The sequence below is a fragment of the Passer montanus genome, unplaced genomic scaffold (genome assembly GCF_014805655.1).
Source record: "Passer montanus isolate IOZ18808 unplaced genomic scaffold, ASM1480565v1 scaffold44, whole genome shotgun sequence".
Taxonomy (NCBI): domain Eukaryota; kingdom Metazoa; phylum Chordata; class Aves; order Passeriformes; family Passeridae; genus Passer; species Passer montanus.
The window spans coordinates 4,105,474-4,122,737 of NW_024369262.1; the positions used below are offsets into that span (position 1 = coordinate 4,105,474).

At 58.2% G+C, this 17,264-nt stretch overlaps 2 protein-coding genes across 3 annotated transcripts; both read right to left on the reverse strand.

Annotated features, from left to right (window-relative positions):
- Window positions 1-40: 40 nt before the first annotated feature.
- On the reverse strand, window positions 41-6,013 carry LOC120507705 (multidrug and toxin extrusion protein 1-like). Of its 2 annotated transcripts, none has more exons than XM_039720685.1 (18): window positions 5,854-6,013; window positions 5,432-5,624; window positions 5,257-5,358; window positions 5,030-5,098; window positions 4,620-4,768; window positions 4,495-4,537; window positions 4,347-4,391; window positions 3,907-4,004; window positions 3,658-3,755; window positions 3,030-3,143; window positions 2,875-2,942; window positions 2,515-2,623; window positions 2,304-2,379; window positions 2,156-2,225; window positions 1,729-1,861; window positions 1,351-1,445; window positions 884-1,019; window positions 41-573 (listed from the first exon to the last, which is right to left on the reverse strand). In XM_039720685.1, the coding sequence occupies exons 2-18, from the start codon at window positions 5,579-5,581 to the stop codon at window positions 362-364; spliced, it is 1,767 nt and encodes a 588-aa protein (XP_039576619.1). In that variant the 5' UTR covers window positions 5,582-5,624; window positions 5,854-6,013; the 3' UTR covers window positions 41-361. The 2 variants fall into 2 exon arrangements, with proteins under 2 accessions (XP_039576619.1, XP_039576620.1); XM_039720686.1 differs by having other exon boundaries at window positions 5,432-5,587; window positions 5,854-6,005.
- Window positions 6,014-6,687: 674 nt separating this feature from the next.
- Window positions 6,688-15,979, reverse strand: LOC120507843 (multidrug and toxin extrusion protein 2-like). Its single transcript, XM_039720966.1, has 17 exons — window positions 15,843-15,979; window positions 13,927-14,028; window positions 13,430-13,498; window positions 12,956-13,104; window positions 12,781-12,823; window positions 12,177-12,221; window positions 11,698-11,795; window positions 11,365-11,462; window positions 10,933-11,046; window positions 10,692-10,759; window positions 10,297-10,405; window positions 9,853-9,928; window positions 9,477-9,546; window positions 8,866-8,998; window positions 8,510-8,604; window positions 8,199-8,280; window positions 6,688-7,513 (listed from the first exon to the last, which is right to left on the reverse strand). The coding sequence occupies exons 1-17, from the start codon at window positions 15,936-15,938 to the stop codon at window positions 7,278-7,280; spliced, it is 1,683 nt and encodes a 560-aa protein (XP_039576900.1). The 5' UTR covers window positions 15,939-15,979; the 3' UTR covers window positions 6,688-7,277.
- Window positions 15,980-17,264: the final 1,285 nt, after the last annotated feature.

A 17,264-nucleotide genomic window follows, 5' to 3' on the forward strand; every position in this document is an offset into this window, starting at 1 on the left:
CTGCCCTCAGCCTGCACCCCAAGGAGCCAGTCCCACTCCAGCTGGGTTTATTCTTTATTGGGCATTTGTCACGGAGCAGCAGGAGGAGCTGGGCTGAGCTCAGCCCCAGTGGGTGGTGACAGCGTGGGCTTGGGGGGTCCCCCACACACTCACTGTGTGCCAGGCAGCTCAGAGCAGCATTTTGGGGGCCCGTTCCCAACCAAACTCTGCACAAACGCTGCTGAACACTGACAGAGGCCCTTTGGCTCCTGCGGGACAGGCGTGCGCTCGCTCTTCTCCCTGGCTTGTCCGTGCTCGCTACGCCTGTCCCTCAGGAAAGGCTTTCACCCCAAAAACAAGTCCCCGGAGTCCTTGGTGCGAGTCAGTCCATGCTGGTGAGCAGCTTCACGGTGATGCCGAGGGCCAGCGAGGCCACGGCCGCGGCCACGGCCAGCCCGCGCCGCAGGATCAGCTGCTTGGTGACCAGGGGGGTGGCAGGGGCACGGGTGGCCTCCCGCAGCTCCAGGTGGTACAGGGCTCCCTCTGTCCTGGTGATGCCCGTGAGCACAACGTCGCTCTGCACTTCTAATCCCGCTGCAAGGAGAACGGGCCTTGAGGGGTTTGTGGGGGACTGAGGGGTTTCTCAGGGGGGTTTTGTCACAGGGCTGAAGGCACCTTAGGAGCAGTGGAGATCTCAACCAGGTCCTGCCCCCAGAGGTGGGACCAGGTGAGGACTGCCCACAGGTTGTCCCTCTGCCAGCCTCTGTCACCCTCCCGAGCCCACGCTTGTAATTACTGCTCTCCCAGCAGCTGAGGGAGTCACCAGCATGACATTTCCCCATTTTGTGGGCTTGTTCCTGAACCCTTTGAGACCCTTCCTGCACCAAACCCTTCCCCACCGTACCGACAGAGCCCAGCACCACCCTGGCAGGGAGGTACGTGTGGGGCGGGGGGGCTAGTCCCACATCCAGGTCCTTGCAGGAGCCTTCGGGGCCCAGGCTCGGCAGCTCCTGTGGGGTCACTCCCGCGCGGCGCTGAGCCTGCCGAGGGAACGGGCCGGGTTTAGTTGGGAATTCCCGCCTGGCAAAGCTGTGCTGCCTCTCCTGGGGCCTCCCTGGGGCTGCTGAGGCACCAGGTGATGCTCAGGGCTGAGGTAGCCCCATCTGCTCTGAGCTTTGTGTCCTCAAACGAGGTGCAGGGGGAAACATTGAGGCCACTGAGAGCTTGTGCAGGGGGAAGCTGAATTCAGGAATGCCATGGGAGTGTTGGGTTTTGCTCTGGAGCACTGGACATGAGATTGAGCCTGCCTCATCCCAGCAGGGCACTGAGGACCTTCCCAGAGCAGGGGTGTGCTGTCAGTGCCTGGATTACCATCTTGGCTGCCTTCTCCCAGTCCACACGGGAGATGTAGGTGAGGAAGCAGGTGCAGAGGATGAAGACACAGACGAGCATCGAGATCCACAGGCCTGCAGAGGGCACACAGAATCAGCCAGAGCCAACCCAGCATCCCAGGACAGCAGGTCCAGAAAGGGAATGTCACCCAGGTCAGTGGGGACACAGGGTGATTGCTTTGGGGTTGCTTTTTCGCACTAAAAGCTCCCAGCAGCTGCAGGAGCCATCCCAGTGCACCCCAGTGTGCGCAGGCAGGTCAGCAGAGGGACGGAGCCAGGCACAGGGGTTGTGGTGAGCCCCAGTGGAGCTGCAGCTGCCCGTGGGGGGTTTGGGGGTGCAGTGCCCAGGGCTCAGTACCCATGACGCCAATCTTGACCACGAAGAGCAGCACAGCTGCCAGGGGCATGCCCACACCGTAGTAAGTCACGGCGTTCATGATGGCACCGAATTTCTGCTTCCCGATGCCTCTGAGCAGCCCACTGCAGGCACCCTGCCAGGAGAGGGAGAGGGGCTGGGGCAGGGAGCACCACCTGGGCCCAGGTCAGGAGATGACCCAGCTCCCTCCCTCTGCCCATTATTTCTGTGTCCCTGCCTAGTTTTATGGGTCACCATCCTTTTATGCGCTCGATGTTTTCTAAGGGATGATCCCAGGAGGTCTGCAGGGTCCTGGTGTGGGCACTGGTGCTCAGCTGCAGCCTGAGGGATCCTCAACTGCCTGACCCGTGACACTGCTGCTGAGCACCAAGGTTCCCCATGGAAAACAGCAGCATTCCCTGGGACTTACAGTCATGGCTTCAAACAAGTGGAAGACAATGTAGACAGGCATGACCCACGCCACCAAGCCAACGATTTCCCTGGGGATGGAGGAAAGCCAAGGATCACTTTTGGGAACTGACCTCCACACACCAAGGCCAGGAGCTGGGGACACTCACTTGTCGTTGGTGAAGATGTATCCCAGCACATTCCTTGAGGCAGCTAAAATGGACACCACAACTACAGTGGACACCCCTGAAAACAGAGCACAGAGCTGAGCCCAGCCTGGCTGGAGAGCAGGGGGGAAAGAGGCAGGCAGAGGACTGCAAACACTCCCTGCTCCATGGGAAGGAGGCCAGGAGGAGGCTTGCCAGGCTGTTGTGGGCTGACCTGTGCAGATCAGGCTGGTGTAGGAGGATCTCTTGGCCATCTCGACGTTGCCGGCGCCCAGTGCGTTGCCCACCTGCACACTGGCAGCTGTGCCCAGCCCCAGGGGGAACTGCAAGCACAGAGCTCACATGTGTCTGACAATGGGGCTGTCACAGTGACAGGGGGATACCCACCCAGCAGAGAGCAGGATGGAGTTCAGGATTTGATTTAAAGCATCTCTGCATGAGGGACAGGCAGGAGCAGGGAGAGATTCGAGTGCAGAGGGGAAGGTGGGGGTTTTCTGGAGCAGATTTTTGCTGTGTGCCTGTCTCAGGACAGCCCCCACAGAGCCCTGGTGTGCAGTGATAACCCAGCCCTTACCATGAAAGCCACAACAGACACCTCATAGATGATGGACTGGACAGAGAGCTCGACGACACTCAGCAGCCCTGTGGGACAGGAGGGGTCAGTGCTGGCTGTGGGAGCTGCTCTGGGTCAGGCCTGGCCGTGTCCTGGCAGCTCCCCTCTCCACTGACCTATCAAGAAGCTCCCAATCTCGTAGGTCCACCACTCAATGCACATCATGAGCATGCTGGGGATGGCCAGGGAGGTGAAGCTGTCCCACTCCAGCAGGCACTCGCTGGACCAGCCTGGTGAGAGGAGGAACAGCACCTGATGGGTGACCAGACTGGCCATGTTACATCCTGCACAGCACCCGGGGCAGCTGGAGGGGCCTGTTCTCAGAGCCAGCACTCCACAGGATCTCCAGCAGCCCAGTGTCCACCTATAACCTCTGTGCTGCTGCCCCATGGGCCACAGAGCAGCACAACCCTCAGCCCATCCCTCCTGGAGCTGTGTCCAAGGACAACCTCCTGCTTACGTCTGTGCTCATCCAGCTTTGGGGCTGAACCTTCCAAAGCCTCAGCAGAAAGTTTCGTTTCTGCAGAATTAATGTTTAGTGCTGGTCACACAGCCCTGCCAGTGCTGGCGCGTGACGAGTGCCACTGAAGCAGCACTGTGGTACCCGGGGCACCGCGGGCTGGGGTTAATATTTCACCATCGGGATGAGCAGAATTCCTCTTCTATCAAGAATACCTGATAGAAGTCTTATGGACACTTCTGGGTCAAGCAGGAAGCAGAGGGAGCAGGGGGAGATGCCCTTACCTCCCCAGGTGTTCACGTGCAGCTTCCTGCATATGATGTACAGGAACAAGAAGATGGCTTGTGAGTACTGAGCGATGGTGTTGGCCCAGGCAGAGCCCCTGCAGAGGAAGTGAGAAAGTTCATTGGCATCCTGCTTATGCCTCCCTCAGGGTGGAAAAACGCATCCTGCTGTCCCCCTGGGAGCTCGGTGTTCCCTGGCCATTGCCAGGTGCCCTGTTTTGCTCTCCAGGGGACACAGATGCCACTCACGTCACGCCCAGGTGGAGCACGAAGAGGAGGACGTAGTTTGCAGCCGCGTTGATGATGTTGCCGATGACCCCACTCAGCACCAGGGGCCACATGATCATCTGCAAAGAGGAGAACATGGGAGGGTCTTCCCAAAGGTTTTGGGAGGGAGGTGTGAGCGTCCCCCCAGCCCCACTTTCAATGCCTTTCCCAGAAAAAACCCCCAAACTGGCAGTGATGTCGCCTGCTTGGAAAATGAGTGTGAGGGAGGTAAATCCCTGATGCGGGGAAGTATGAAGGGAGGTGGATGGATACAGCTGGCTGTGGAATGGGGTGATCTACAGGGTCAGGGCCGTTTTGGGACACCTGGACACCTTGTCACTGAGAACAGTGAGCATGGAAACCCTGGATGCACTGTGGAAGGGAGCCCTGAGCCAGGGGGGTGTGAGGACTTCAGGACCCACCTGGTTCTGCAGGTATCTTGTCTCCAGGTTATACACAAAAACCGCCTGCAAAGGAAATTTTGGGTGAGATGAGCCAGTGCTGAGCTGTAGGATGGGGACAGCCTGTCCCCACGTGCAGGTGGCACCCAGGGTGCCCACGGGCACTCACCGGGAGGGCAGGGAGAAAAGCATCCACGTAGTGCTGGGTCAGCCTGGGGGCACAGAGAGGGGGTCAGGGGGGGACACGGCCATGGCCACCCTCCACCCTGGGCAGGGATGAGGGGACCGCCCAACCTGGAGACATCGGGGTCCTGATGCATGAGCAGCATCAACGGCTCCACGTTGATGAGGATGGCGCAGCACGGGAAGCAGCAGAGGAGGATGATGATGGTGGCACGCTGCAGGATCACCCCCACGCGCAGCAGGTTCTTGCTGCCATAGGTCTGCAGGGTGACAGGGCAGTGGTGAAATCAGCTGGTGCTGGGGGGAAAGGGGGGCCCTGGAGAGCGTGGAGCAGCCCTGACCACCCTGAAACCCTCCTGGGAAGGATTTGGAGCATGGATCTCCTCGTTATGGGATTGTTACCTGGGGAGAAGCTTCCCCGGCTCGCAGGAGCAGCCAGGGCTCTGTGTGGTGCCTGGGCATCATCAGCTGAAGCTGGAAACCCCCCGTGTCCCCAGGACAAGCCAGCATGTCCTACCCACCTGTGATATCAAGGTGTCACACGCTGAAGTCAAACCGTAACCTACAGAGATGGCGGTGACATTTATAACCTGGGAGTTAAAAAAGCAAGGAGTGAAGGTGAGCATTTAGGGCTTTCAGGTAGGGAGAGGGGCCGAAAGTGGGAGTGTGAAACCTCCTCTGTCCTTTCCCCCTGCCATATCTCATCCCCGTGTCAGCAGGGAGGGAGCTGGTGCCCAGGAATGCTTACAGCGATGGCCAGGGTGACAGAGGCCAGCTCAACCTTGCCCAGGTGGCCACAGAATATGGAGCTGACGAGGTGGATCAGGAAGATCAGCAGCTGGATCAGGATCTGAGCAGGGAGGAGAGCTGAAGGTTAGGCATGGAGGTGAGCAGGGGTGCTCGTGCTGGGGGCAGTCTCTTACCAGCGGCCCCGCCAGCACCAGCAGCTGCCTCACGTCCTCCCTGAAGTTCTCCGGAATCCAGCGGCGTTTCTTCTCGGGTGTGGGGTTACCCTGGCCAGCCGCCCTTCCCTCCCCGAAGCCATTCTCCTCGGGGAAGCTCTCCGGCTTCATGCTGCCCTGCCGGGGGAGTGCAGCGAGCCCCTTCCTCCGCGCTCTGTTAAACCCATCCGCGGCGAGCAATGTGTAACCACGCCGGGCTGAACTTCAGCCGGCGCTGCCCGCGGCTGGGCGGCCCGGGGGAAGCCTGGGCACCGGGTCAGCGCAGGGCACGGAGCCCGGCGGGTCCTGGCAGCGCTGAGGAGCCCGGACACGCCGTGCCCAGCGCTGTCCTGAGTCAAGTTTGCGGCTGAGCCATCCTAAATCCACGCTGTGAGCCTGCCTACCTCTCCTGCTGGAGCGCAGCTCAGGGGCAGGGGCTGGAGGATGCTCCTGCTCCGGCAGCGGCGGCGGAGGCTGCGGGGCGTGCGGCCGAGGTGAGCTGCTGCCGGCAGTGGCGGGGCTGTGTCTCACCCACTCCCATCGCAGTGGCCGGGACAAGCCGGCCCCTTGGCTCCGGCTGTCCTGGCACAGCCCCGCCGTGTCGGGTTTCACTGGCAGCGCTCCCCCAGGCCGAGCGCGGAGTCCTCCCTTGGCCCGGCGGGGAGGGGAGATGCTGCCAGTGCAGCCCCCGCTGCTCGGGGTGGGCTGGGGTAGCTCATGGGACAGAGTGGGACACCTCCCTGCCCTCCCCTCAGTGCCAGCCCAAACCTACCGGGATTCTGAGCAGGGCGGGATCTGCTCTGTCCTCCCGCTGGGGATGGTGGCAGGTTCAAAATCGGTGTCACATTTTTTCATTCACAGGCCACCGGCACCAGGAGACAGGGGTGGCAGGGAGGTGCCACACGTGTGTGTGTGAGGTATTGCCCTACCGGGGCCCAGCAGCTGACATGTCACAGTCACACAGGTGCAGGTGAGAGCTGGGGACAGCCCAGAGGGACTCAGTGCTGGGCTGTCTGCATTGTGACATAGGACAGTCCTTTGGTGGCCCTGTGGGGCTGAGCAACACAACCTCCCTCTTTCCACAGTGCTCAACAACAAATCTTGCTTTTGTACCAAGGGGAAGAGTGATAACACAAACCTCAGGGCCAGGACCAGGCCCACAGTCTTTCCTCTGTAACAGCACAGTCCTGCCAATGACCAGGGTCATGCTCACACCATATTAAACAGCCCAACATTTACTCAGAAAACTTTATTGTATCAAAATCCCACCTTACAAAAGTGCAAAGAAGAGTTGCTTTAGGCCCTGTGCCCGCCCTGCAGAGGGAGAGCAGGGTCAGGGCCAGCATCCAGCACCCAACAGCAGAGTCTGACATCTTCCAGCAAAATCCATTTGCTCCACAGTGGCTGCAAGTGGCATTTGCCACCCCAAGATGATGGTACAGGCTGGTGTGTGAGGAAACATGCTGTGGGCAGCAGGAGCCTCTGCCATGAGCAAATGACATGGTCCAATGTCCCCAGAGAGCAGGACAGCAGCACCAGGACCCTGTCTCCTTCCAGGCTCAGCCCCAGGAAATGCTCCCACCTCTCACAAGTGACATCCCAGTGCAGAGCAGGAGGAACCAGCTCTCCAGCCTTTTTTTTCCCCCAGGTGCCACATCCTCACCCCCTTCAAGAACTCTGCGTGTGGGATAAAACACTGTGAGCTAACCAGAAACCGTGCAAGGGGACTTTTTGTAAGGCACTGCGAGGGAATTCCTCCCCCACACATCCTCTGGGACACTGCCACGTGCCCTCCTGCCCCGTGCACAGCCCCCCAGTGTCCCTGGCTTTAGCCATTGCCAGTCAGGAGCCGGACCAGGATTCCCACCAGCAGGACAGTGACGGCAGCAGCAGCAGCCAGCACACGGCGGAGGATCACAGCCCTCCATGGCACAGGGGGAGGGACAGGGACAAGAGCAGGCTCCTCCTGCGTGCTGAGCTCGTGGGCAGGCTGCCTCTCACTCATCACCATGCTCTCGGGCAGCACCGTGGTGTCCCCGGTGTCTGGGTCAAGGGAGGTGTAACCTGTGGGACAGACAGCGCTGCAGGGAGGCTGCACCAGCAGCTGTGACAGCCCTGAGGGTCCTTCCCCAGGCTTGGGGACACTGGGACACACAGCTGCAATGTGTCTTGTACCCCATTGTACCCAGAGCCAGCAGCAGGCACTGTGCTCCTTCCAGCCATTTGAGCCTCCAGGAGCCTCCCATGGTTGCCACAATTGGGGATGTGTACCCCATTGTACCCAGAGCCAGCAGCAGGCACTGTGCTCCTTCCAGCCATTTGAGCCTCCAGGAGAGACATGGTTGCCACAATTGGGAAGGGAAGGAAGAGGTTGGGTGGGGAATTTGGGCTCCCTGCCTGGTGTCAGGCCCAGCTACATACCCACAGCAGATGTTTTGTTAGCAGCTGTGCCATTGGAGTTCACATCTTCCACTTGTTCTTTCATTCCAGCTCGGACTTGAGCCTAAAAACACAGGGAAGAGTTGCTCTTCTCAGGGCAAGGGTGTCCTGCCCAGCCCAAAACACCCTCCACTCTCCCAAGACAAGCATTCTCAGCACCAAATTGCTCCTCTGCTACAGAAGGACAGACCCCAGCTCACTTCTGCCACCTCCTACCCTCCCATGGTTGCCACAATTGGGAAGGGAAGGGAAGGAAGGGGTTGGGTGGGGAATTTGGGCTCCCTGCCTGGTGTCAGGCCCAGCTACATACCCACAGCAGATGTTTTGTTAGCAGCTGTGCCATTGGAGTTCACATCTTCCACTTGTTCTTTCATTCCAGCTCGGACTTGAGCCTAAAAACACAGGGAAGAGTTGCTCTTCTCAGGGCAAGGGTGTCCTGCCCAGCCCAAAACACCCTCCACTCTCCCAAGACAAGCATTCTCAGCACCAAATTGCTCCTCTGCTACAGAAGGACAGACCCCAGCTCACTTCTGCCACCTCCTACAGGGCTGTAGTGTTGTACTGAAACAGGAATTAACTCAGCACCTTTCAAGAAGTACCAGAGAAAAGCACAACTCTCACCTCCTCTGCAGCTTTCCTCCAATCCATGCGGACGACAAAAGCCAAGAAGGAAAGGGCTTGCACGGAGATGCAAATGATCATCCCAACCCACAGACCTGCAGCAGTGGGAAGTTACTTCAGGGAGGGCTTGAGAAAAACCTGGCCTGTGCCAGGATGCCCAAGGACTTCAGCCCAAAAACAGCTCCTGGGGAAGCTGGGAGTAAGCCTGGATTTACTGGGACCAACTCAGTGCCCGCCCCAACCACAGCAATGCGCAATCCAACCCCGCCGATCCAAAGGAAGATCCGGGCACGAGTTCCAGGGCTGAGCCTTTGCTCAACACCCCTCAAACCACGCCAGCTGGAGGGCACACGTACCTAACACCCCCATCTTGGCTGCAAACATCAGGGAGATGCCGATGGGGAAGCCAATGGTGTAATATCCCACGGCGTTGGCCACGGCGCCCAGCTTCTGCCGGCCCGTGCCCCGCAGCACCCCGCCACACGTCGCCTGGGGAGAGAGGGCACAGGGCCACTGCCAGGGGACTCCCGGGCCTGGCACAGCCCTGGGGACAGCGAAACCCACAGCACTGTCCCACCAAGCCAAGAGGGAGCAAGGTCATGTTCTGGAGTGTGTGGTGTGGGGCTCGTCTCGCTGCAGACACTGAGCTGATCCCAAAGAGATTCCTCACAGTGCCCAGGTGCCTCCCCCAGGACAGGACAGGAGGAAACAGGACAGAATTACTGTCTGTTGAGTATCCCAGTGTGCTGGGAGAGCCTGGTATCTCTGGAGAGCCAGCTGCTCACTTGTGTTGCCTTGATAAACCAGTGAAAAGCTGGAGCTTTTAGAAAAGAGGAGGAAAAACTGGGATGCCTGCAGCAATGCCAAGGGGCAGCCACAAGCACAGAGGTAACACAAGCAGCTGCTTTGACAGTTTCTCAGTTGGCATCTCTGGATCATTTTAACAGGTCCAGAGTGCAATACTCACTGCTGTGGCATCCAGCAAGTGGAATGGACCAAAGATGAGCATCACTCTGGACACCAAGGTGACAATCTCCCTGTTGGGAAGATGGATGGACTGGTCAGGGGAAGCAGCACCACCTGATTCTCACTTATCTTCCTCAATCAACCACAAAGGCTGATCCCAGTTCCCTGATCCCAGTTCCCTGATCCCAGCCTGCTACCATGGTAGTGTCCCAGTTAGAAGCAGCTGTGCTGCCCAGGGACACTGGGAAATGGGGAGGAACCTTTGAGAAATGTTTGCCAGATAGGGGTTTATGAACTCTTATCTGTCAGCACATTCTGGGGTATAAATAACAGCCTCCAAGAAGGCAATAAGACTTAAAAGAAAGCTGTTAACCCACGTGTCATTGGTGAAGATGTATCCCACCACGTTCCTTAGGCTCCCCAGCAATGCTGCAACCACCACAGCGAAAACTCCTGAAAGAAAAAGGAATAGTCAGATTTCTCCAAGGGCAGCACATCCTGCTCCTGACCCAGGCCCAGACCCCAGGGGCTCCATGTGGTGGGGACTGGACTTCACTGACCTCAAATGATACTGCAGCAGAGGACAAGTCTGTTTTCCTCTCCCTCTACCCTCTGGAGAGTGAGGACAGAACACTAAGCTGCATTTTTAAGTATCAAAGCCTTTGTGTCAGGCTCATAACAGAAGAGTCAGGATCTTGCCTTGCCTGAAGGTCCAAACAAGTGGCACTGGGTTCCTGTGGGAGGTCCCCAGCCTTGGGAGAGGGAAACTGAACCATTTGCTGATAATTGCCCTTTATTCTGCTCTGCAGGACTGCACTGACCTGTGCACAGCAGTGCAGTGATGCAGGAGGTCTTGGCTTGCTCCACATTCCCTGCTCCCAAGGCATTCCCCACTCTGACACTGGCAGCCACGCTGATGCCCAGAGGCACCTGAGAAGCAGGAGACAGGAGGGGGTGAGTGACAGCAGAGCCTGCAGTGACAGCAGAGCCTGCAGTGACAGCAGAGCCTGCAGAGATTTTCTTCTTCCCCACTGGGGAACTGGGGACAAACTGGCATTGCTGCAGTGAAGGGATTTTCCATCTACAAACACCCTGGATGTGCAGGCTGGAGAGGCATCACCTGCCTGCTACCAAGCCCTGCTTCCCACCTCTGGCTCTCAGGACCACTGCTTTGGGGTTCTTCCCAGGTTTAGGGCTTCACACCCCCAGCCCTTACCATGTATGCCACACAGGCGAGCTCGTAGATGACAGATTGTGCACCCAGCTCCACCACACTGATCAGCCCTGGAAAAGATTTGCCACTCCTTCACTGGCTGAAAAGGAGGCACCTGTCCCCATGGAATAGATGGGAACACCTGCAGTGTCCTGCAGACCCTCCCTGCTGGTGAGGAGGGCTCTGGGGACACGCTCAAGCAGCAGCCACCAGGAACCAGCGGGAAAAGAGGATTTGGACTCACCAGCCAAGAAGCTGCCAATCTCAAAGGTCCACCACTCAATACACATCATGACCATGCCAGGCACTGCCAGCCAGATGAAGGAGCCCCAGTCCACGAGGCACTCCCTGCTCCAGCCTGACAGGAGGAGGTGAAGCAGAATGAACCTGTGTTATCCACCTGCTCCCCTAACGGGGAGCCACATCCCCTCTGACAACCCCCCAACTCTGAGGGCACCCCCCCTGCAGCTCACAGGGCATCAGTCCATGACTGCTGCTGTGCCATGCTGCATTTCTGAGACAGAATATTTGACAATAATTCATTTGGAGCTACAGTAAAAGCCTTGAGGACAAGGCTACAGCACCTTCCCACTGTGATGGGATGGCAATCCCTTTGTCACGTGCTGGTGACAATGTCAAGGCTCTGGTATTGTGAAGGGTTAAGGTAGAACAGTACCTCCCCAGGTCTTCACATGGATCTTCCTCCACCACATGTAAAGGACGAGGAGGATGACCTGGGTGTACTGAGAAACCATGTTGGCCCAGGCAGAGCCCCTGGGGAGAGACAGGCAGGTTACAGGTGACATCCTTGCCCACCTGCTCAGCCACAGCAGGACAAACCCAAGGGCACCCACAGCAACCTTGCTGCAGATATGGAACAGACCCCTCAGCTTTGCAGACTGGGGGCTGGAAGGAGGGGTAGGCAGAATTGGGCACACAGGGAACCCCCTGGTGCCCTGAGCAAACCCTGCACCCAGGAGAGCCTGACCCCAGCCCTGCCCACACTTACACCATGCCCAGCTTCAGAGCATAGAGGAGGAAGGCGTTCATGGCTGCATTGAGGAGGTTGGCTGCGATCCCTGTCACCACCTGAGGCATAATGATCTCCTGGAAGCCAAGGAGGAACTTTGGAATTCGCTTCCCCAAAACACAGCCCAAGCCCCACCCAGTGAGCACAAGGGAGACCTCCAGTAATGCCCAAGGAGACAGACAAGAGGGCAGCTCCTGTTCCAGGTGAGGATGGGCTGTGTGAGGCATGCAGGAGGGCACAAGCAGAGCTCAGGAGCTGGTGCAACCCACAAAACAGAGTTGGGAGGTAGGAAATTGAGCCAGCTAAGAGTGGCTCCCATGAGCTTAGCCAGGGCTGGCTCATCTCACATTCCCCAGCCCAGATCTCCCTGGAACACGATGAAGTGAGATCCCCAAGTTTACCCATGTTCCTGGGAATAGCTTTATTCCACGGCCAGAAGCTGGCCAGTTGTACAATACCTGACTCAGTAAATATCTTGTCAGCAGCTGGTACAGAAACGCCGCCTGCAAAAGCCAGGATTTAGTTTATCACCACACTGTGACCACTGAACGCTGACAGATCAACCCCCTCCACCCTCCTCCAAAACCCCTGTGCTCCAGCTGAAGCACTGCCAGCACCCAAAACCAAGAGAGACAAAAAGCACATCCCATTCCCATTGGGAAGACAGATCAGGCTCCAAATGGGAAATCTCCAATGCTTCCTCATCAGTGAGGAAGCTTGGAAGGATAAACCTATAGACCCTTATCCCACAGGGGTTCTGCTCCCTGCCTCAGAGGAGTCAGCTGTGAGTCTGGGAACAGCTCCAGCCTTTATCTTGGGGCTAAGAGTGAGCCTGGTTCCAATGTCCATCACAAGTTTTGTGGCCACAGCAAAAGCCTTAGCACAGGAAGATGAGAGAGCCCCTGCTTGCTGGTCCAGCAGCTGCTGGCCTGTGCACATCCTGTGAGGCACAAGGTTGTACAACCCTAAAGCTGCCCTGTGAGGCACACAGCAAAGGCCTTCCCTCCTCTCCCTGGTGTTCTAAGGTACACAGAGCTCCTAACAGCCTTAGCAGAGACTTACAGGAAGTGCTGGAATAAAGATCATCACGTAGAGCTGAGTTAACCTGGAAAGAGAGTTGTTTCCCCAGTTAACGACCCAGCAAAGCAAGAGCCAAGCCAAACAGCGCTGCGCTCCAGCTCCAGAGAGCCTTGATTTCAACACCCCTGATCCAGAAGGGCTGGATCTCACCCCTGACCTGGAGACCTCGGGGTCCTGGCGGATGAGCAGGAGGATCCTCTCGGTGTTGATGAAGAGGGCCCAGCAAGGGAAGCAGAAGAGCAGCAGGATGAGGATGCCCTGCTGCAGGATGGTGCCCACCTGCTTCAGGTTCTTGCTGCCGTAGGTCTGGGTCAGGAGAGAGGACCAAGGTGGGCATCACAGGGAGCCAAAGGGGCTGGGCAACAACAGGACAACTGAATGCCTTTCCCATGCCTTGCAGCTGCAGATACCGGGCTGGCTGGGTGTAATTTGCAGATTGCAAATCCTTTGGCACCCAGGCATGACCCAGGGCTACCTGGGGAAGGAGCAGGCTCCAGCCAGAGCGTTTCCAACCCTGTTCTGTCTGGCAGCTGCCACAGCCCTGCCCTTTGTGCTCAGATCACACTGCACAGGAGGTGAGACACCAGCAGGAAACACCCCCAGGCACAGGGAAGGGGGGGCTGCTACTGACCTGGGTCATCAGCGTGTCACATGCTGAGGCTAAGCCAGCCCCGATGGAGATGCCTGTCACGTTGATAACCTGGAGGAGAGACAGGGCAAGCTGGCCCACAGCACTGCCTCCCTCCCAGCTGGGTGGGGAGACAGTTCTGATGCAAGTTTCTGGGAAGTTTTCCAGTCCTTCTCTATTTCTCAGAATAACAGTCTCATTAACTAAAGGATCTTCTAGCAAGGGGTGAAGATCTAAAGCACCACAACAAACAGAGCTGCTCCTGGCTACACGCCCAGCTCTGCTGGGTCCAGGGAGCTGGCCAGAGGCTCTCAGGTGCTGGCCTTGCACTGGCACAGGCACTGACTGCTCAGCTCCCTTCTCCTGCCTCTGCTCAGGGGGAAAAAAAAACACAGGGCCCTCACATATACATTTCTACAGGTCTGGGTTTTTTGGCTCTTCACTTTTTGGAGACGCAATTCATGTGTTTTAAATCCAAGGGGAATTGGAGCAATACGTACAGACACAGCCAGGGTGACAGCATCCAGCTCAGCTTTCCCCAGGTGGCCACAGAAGATGGAGCTGACCACGCTGATCAGGAACCCCAGCAGCTGGGCAAAGAACTAGGATGAGAGGAGAAGGAGATGGTGAGATGAAGAGCTGTTAGGGCTTGTGGAACACCACCCCTCCCCCAGGAGATGGACTATGAAAACTCAAGTTTCCCTGTGCTTCTGCCCATGCCTCGAGGCCAGGGCTCTGCTGAGGTCCTGGGAACCCGTCCCTGCTTGCCAGCACTGCTGGGCAGGGGAGGCAGCTCCAGGACTCAAGCAGGCTCTCAGCAGTTTTGTCTTTCAAAGCCAACATCTACCTGCCCTGTGGTATTTTGGTGTTATACAGCCAATCTGCCAGATGACCCCATTTAAGAGAGGCTTAAGGGCTTCACTAGAAATCCTCTTTTCCAGGATGCAGGCTGCATAGAGAAGGAAAAATAAAACATCCCAGTGCTTTTCCACATTTGTGTGCATCTGTGCAAAACTATCCTCCAAAACCACAACATCCTCTCCTCCTGGAGGGACACCAAGGCCAGCCTGTGAGCTCCTTGCCAGCAGTGTGTAACAATGCTGCAGCAGAGATTGCACTCCAGACCTCATTTTCCCTTGGCAGGAGGATGTCTCCCTTACAGGCATCCAGAGCATGGAGTCATGGCACAGCTTGAAACAGATGGCAGGAGCTGGGGACATTTATACCCACTGAGGGGTGGGCACAGCTGGAAACCATGCCCAGGAGCTGTTCACTCTCCTCACACAGCAGCTGGCAAGACAAGAGCCCAGAGCTGCTGGAAAACCAGCTCTGAGGGGTCAGAGGAAGAGCAGAACAATCCCTTCTCCTCTGCAGTCCTCCCAGTGCTGCCTGCAGATGCAGGTCCAGGCATGTTCGACCCACTGCTGTGAGCAATCCCCCCAGGAGGGGTCTGTACCTCCAGCACCATCCCAGCACAGCGTTTATCATGGAATGATCATCAAACAGAGCTGGAGGTTTGGGTTGGAAGGGTCTGTGCACATGGAAGAGCAGGCTGTGCTGCAGGCAGGAGAGTAGAGGGGACTGACAGGGCTTGATGTGCTCATCTGCAGAAACTGAAACCAGTCTAGACTTCTTCTGCTGACTGAACACAGCGGGTCAGGGATTTGATGTCAGGGACAGTGCCTCTGAGAAGTTTAACAGCTGGTATTATTCACCAGATATAGCAGAAGACTAAAAGCACAAATTTAGCTGTTTAGCTCTAACCAGAGCAAACGTTCACACACGAGTGATCAGGACCACGGCTGTGGTGCATGGTTCCCCTTTGCAGAAGCCTCTCCAAAACGTGCTCAGCACTGTCTGTGCCAGCTCCCAGAGGGTCATTTCCCTCCAGAGGATCCAGACAAATGGCAAACGGCAGCTCCAGTCCAGGGAGGACTTCAGGATAGCGAGCATAGGGCACCCAGAGCCCGCTGGAAGGGCCAGACATGGAGCTGGCACCAAGCACAGTGCCACTTGCCACCCAAGGGGTGAGTGCTGGTGGCAGTGCCAGGGCTCAGGCCCGGTTTCACAGAGCAGTTTAACGGCTTAGTCCCCCTCGCCGAGCCCAGCACTGCCGAGCTGCAGGGACCACGCCGGGCAGCAGCAAGAGCGCCTGGGGCAAGAATAAGGATCCGGGCGCCAGCCAGGCGCGGCGAGCGGCCGAGGGACCGCGCTGTGGTCCCCGTGGCACAGCCGTGCCCGGAGGCAGCCGAACCAGCGGCACGGGACCAGCAGGACCCGAAGTCTCCCCCCTCAGCATCCCGGAGCGCCCGGGGAGCGCTGCCCGGCTGCGGACAGCCGAGCCCCGCCGCGATCCCCGGGTGTCCCGCGGGTGTCCCCCGTGCCCCTCCCCGCCTCACCCCGCCCAGGGTCTCACCACGGGCCCCGCCAGCCGGGCCAGCTCGAAGCACTCGTGCCGTGCGGCCGCGGGCAGGAGGCGGCGGGCGCCCCGCAGGCACCGCGCTGCCGCCATCGCCGCCGGTACAGCCCGGCCACCTCCGCCCGCCTTATGGGCACGGCCCGCTCGCCTCCGCCCCCGGGGCCGCGGGGCTGGGGGCGGGGCGGAACGGCTCGGCACGGCTCGGCTCGGCACGGCTCGGCACGGCACGGGCAGTCCAGGGCGCCTGGACGGGGCTGGGAGCCTCCGGCGGACGGAGCGGGAGCCGCACGGCCGCGTGTCGGCAGGCGGGCATTCCCCGCACACACGTGCTGGCCAGAGCCATCGCGGGGATTTTGGGGGTTGGGGATCCCCTGTGGTCTTGGTGGTTTGGGGATCCCCTGTGCAAAGGGAAGGGGACCCTCTTGTTTGTTCAGCGACATCTGGAGCTCTCCTGCTCACCGGCTCTGGGATGGGGATCCCCTGAGGAGACATGTGTGGGTCCAGAGACCCCCAGGTGGTGGTTATGGACTGGGGGACTCCTTGTGGGACAATGGTTTAGGACTCCCAAGGGTTTAGGACACCCCAAGGTGCTGTCTGTGATGTGGGTCCCCTAACACAGGAGCTGGCAAAGGCAGGAACGGGACATCTGAGCAAAGGAATGTCCCCTCTGCCGTCAGCGTCATGGAAAGAGCGCAGGGCAGCCTCCCCTTCTCCATCCACTCACCAACAGCTCGTGAGCAGGGATTGTCCCTGATCCAGGCATTGCCCAGCGGTGCAGCTGGCAGGGTGAGGGCAGCTGGCAGGGTGAGGAGGGTGGTCAGGGATTGTCCCTGATCCAGGCATTGCCACCCAGCAGGCCGGTGCCCAGCGGTGCAGCTGGCAGGGTGAGGAGGTGGGAATGGCTGTGTTCGCCCAGCGCCTGGCAAGAAGGAGATTTGGTTTGGGTCAGAAGCCGGGTTGTTACAGGAGTGAAATTTTACCTAAGTGCAGGTACTTGTAACCAAGTAGCTGTAACCAAACCTATTGCTAACGCATGGAAAATTACAGTGGAAAGCGGGTCTCGGTTTTCCAGCTGTTTAAATGCTGCCCTGGTGCCTTATAGCTGTGGTGTCACCAGCCCGTCTTGTTAATGTTTCACTTATCCCCTTGTCACTTCAAATATGATGTGACATCATGAAAAATCGCATAGTAGTGGTGGTGAGTCACAGTCATTCTGATTTGATGTGCCACGATGAAATCACACAAGAGAGTGCCCCTCTCAATGATCCTTCCTCCTCTCCTGTGGCCAGTGGGCGCAGGATGGTGCTGCAGGGGCAGCTCTGAAGAAACAGAAATGGTTATGGGAAAAGGTGACAACTGGCTGGTGGTGTGACTGTCACCATGGCCGGAGGGCTCCTGCCGTGCCCTTATCTCCCGTGG

Bases quoted from the DNA above. Each gene is read 5' to 3' on its own strand.
- LOC120507705 (XM_039720685.1), bottom strand. From the start codon at position 5,581: ATGAAGCCGGAGAGCTTCCCCGAGGAGAATGGCTTCGGGGAGGGAAGG. The intron at 3,756-3,906 runs GTGAGTGGCATC...CTTCCTCTGCAG, and splicing joins GTGCTCCACCTGGGCGTGAC to GGGCTCTGCCTGGGCCAACA. The intron at 2,624-2,874 runs GTAAGGGCTGGG...CTGTGCTTGCAG, and splicing joins TGTCTGTTGTGGCTTTCATG to TTCCCCCTGGGGCTGGGCAC.
- LOC120507843 (XM_039720966.1), bottom strand. From the start codon at position 15,938: ATGGCGGCAGCGCGGTGCCTGCGGGGCGCCCGCCGCCTCCTGCCCGCG. The intron at 12,222-12,780 runs GTAAGTCTCTGC...TGGCTTTTGCAG, and splicing joins TCTTTATTCCAGCACTTCCT to GCGGCGTTTCTGTACCAGCT. The intron at 10,406-10,691 runs GTAAGGGCTGGG...CCTGCTTCTCAG, and splicing joins TCGCCTGTGTGGCATACATG to GTGCCTCTGGGCATCAGCGT.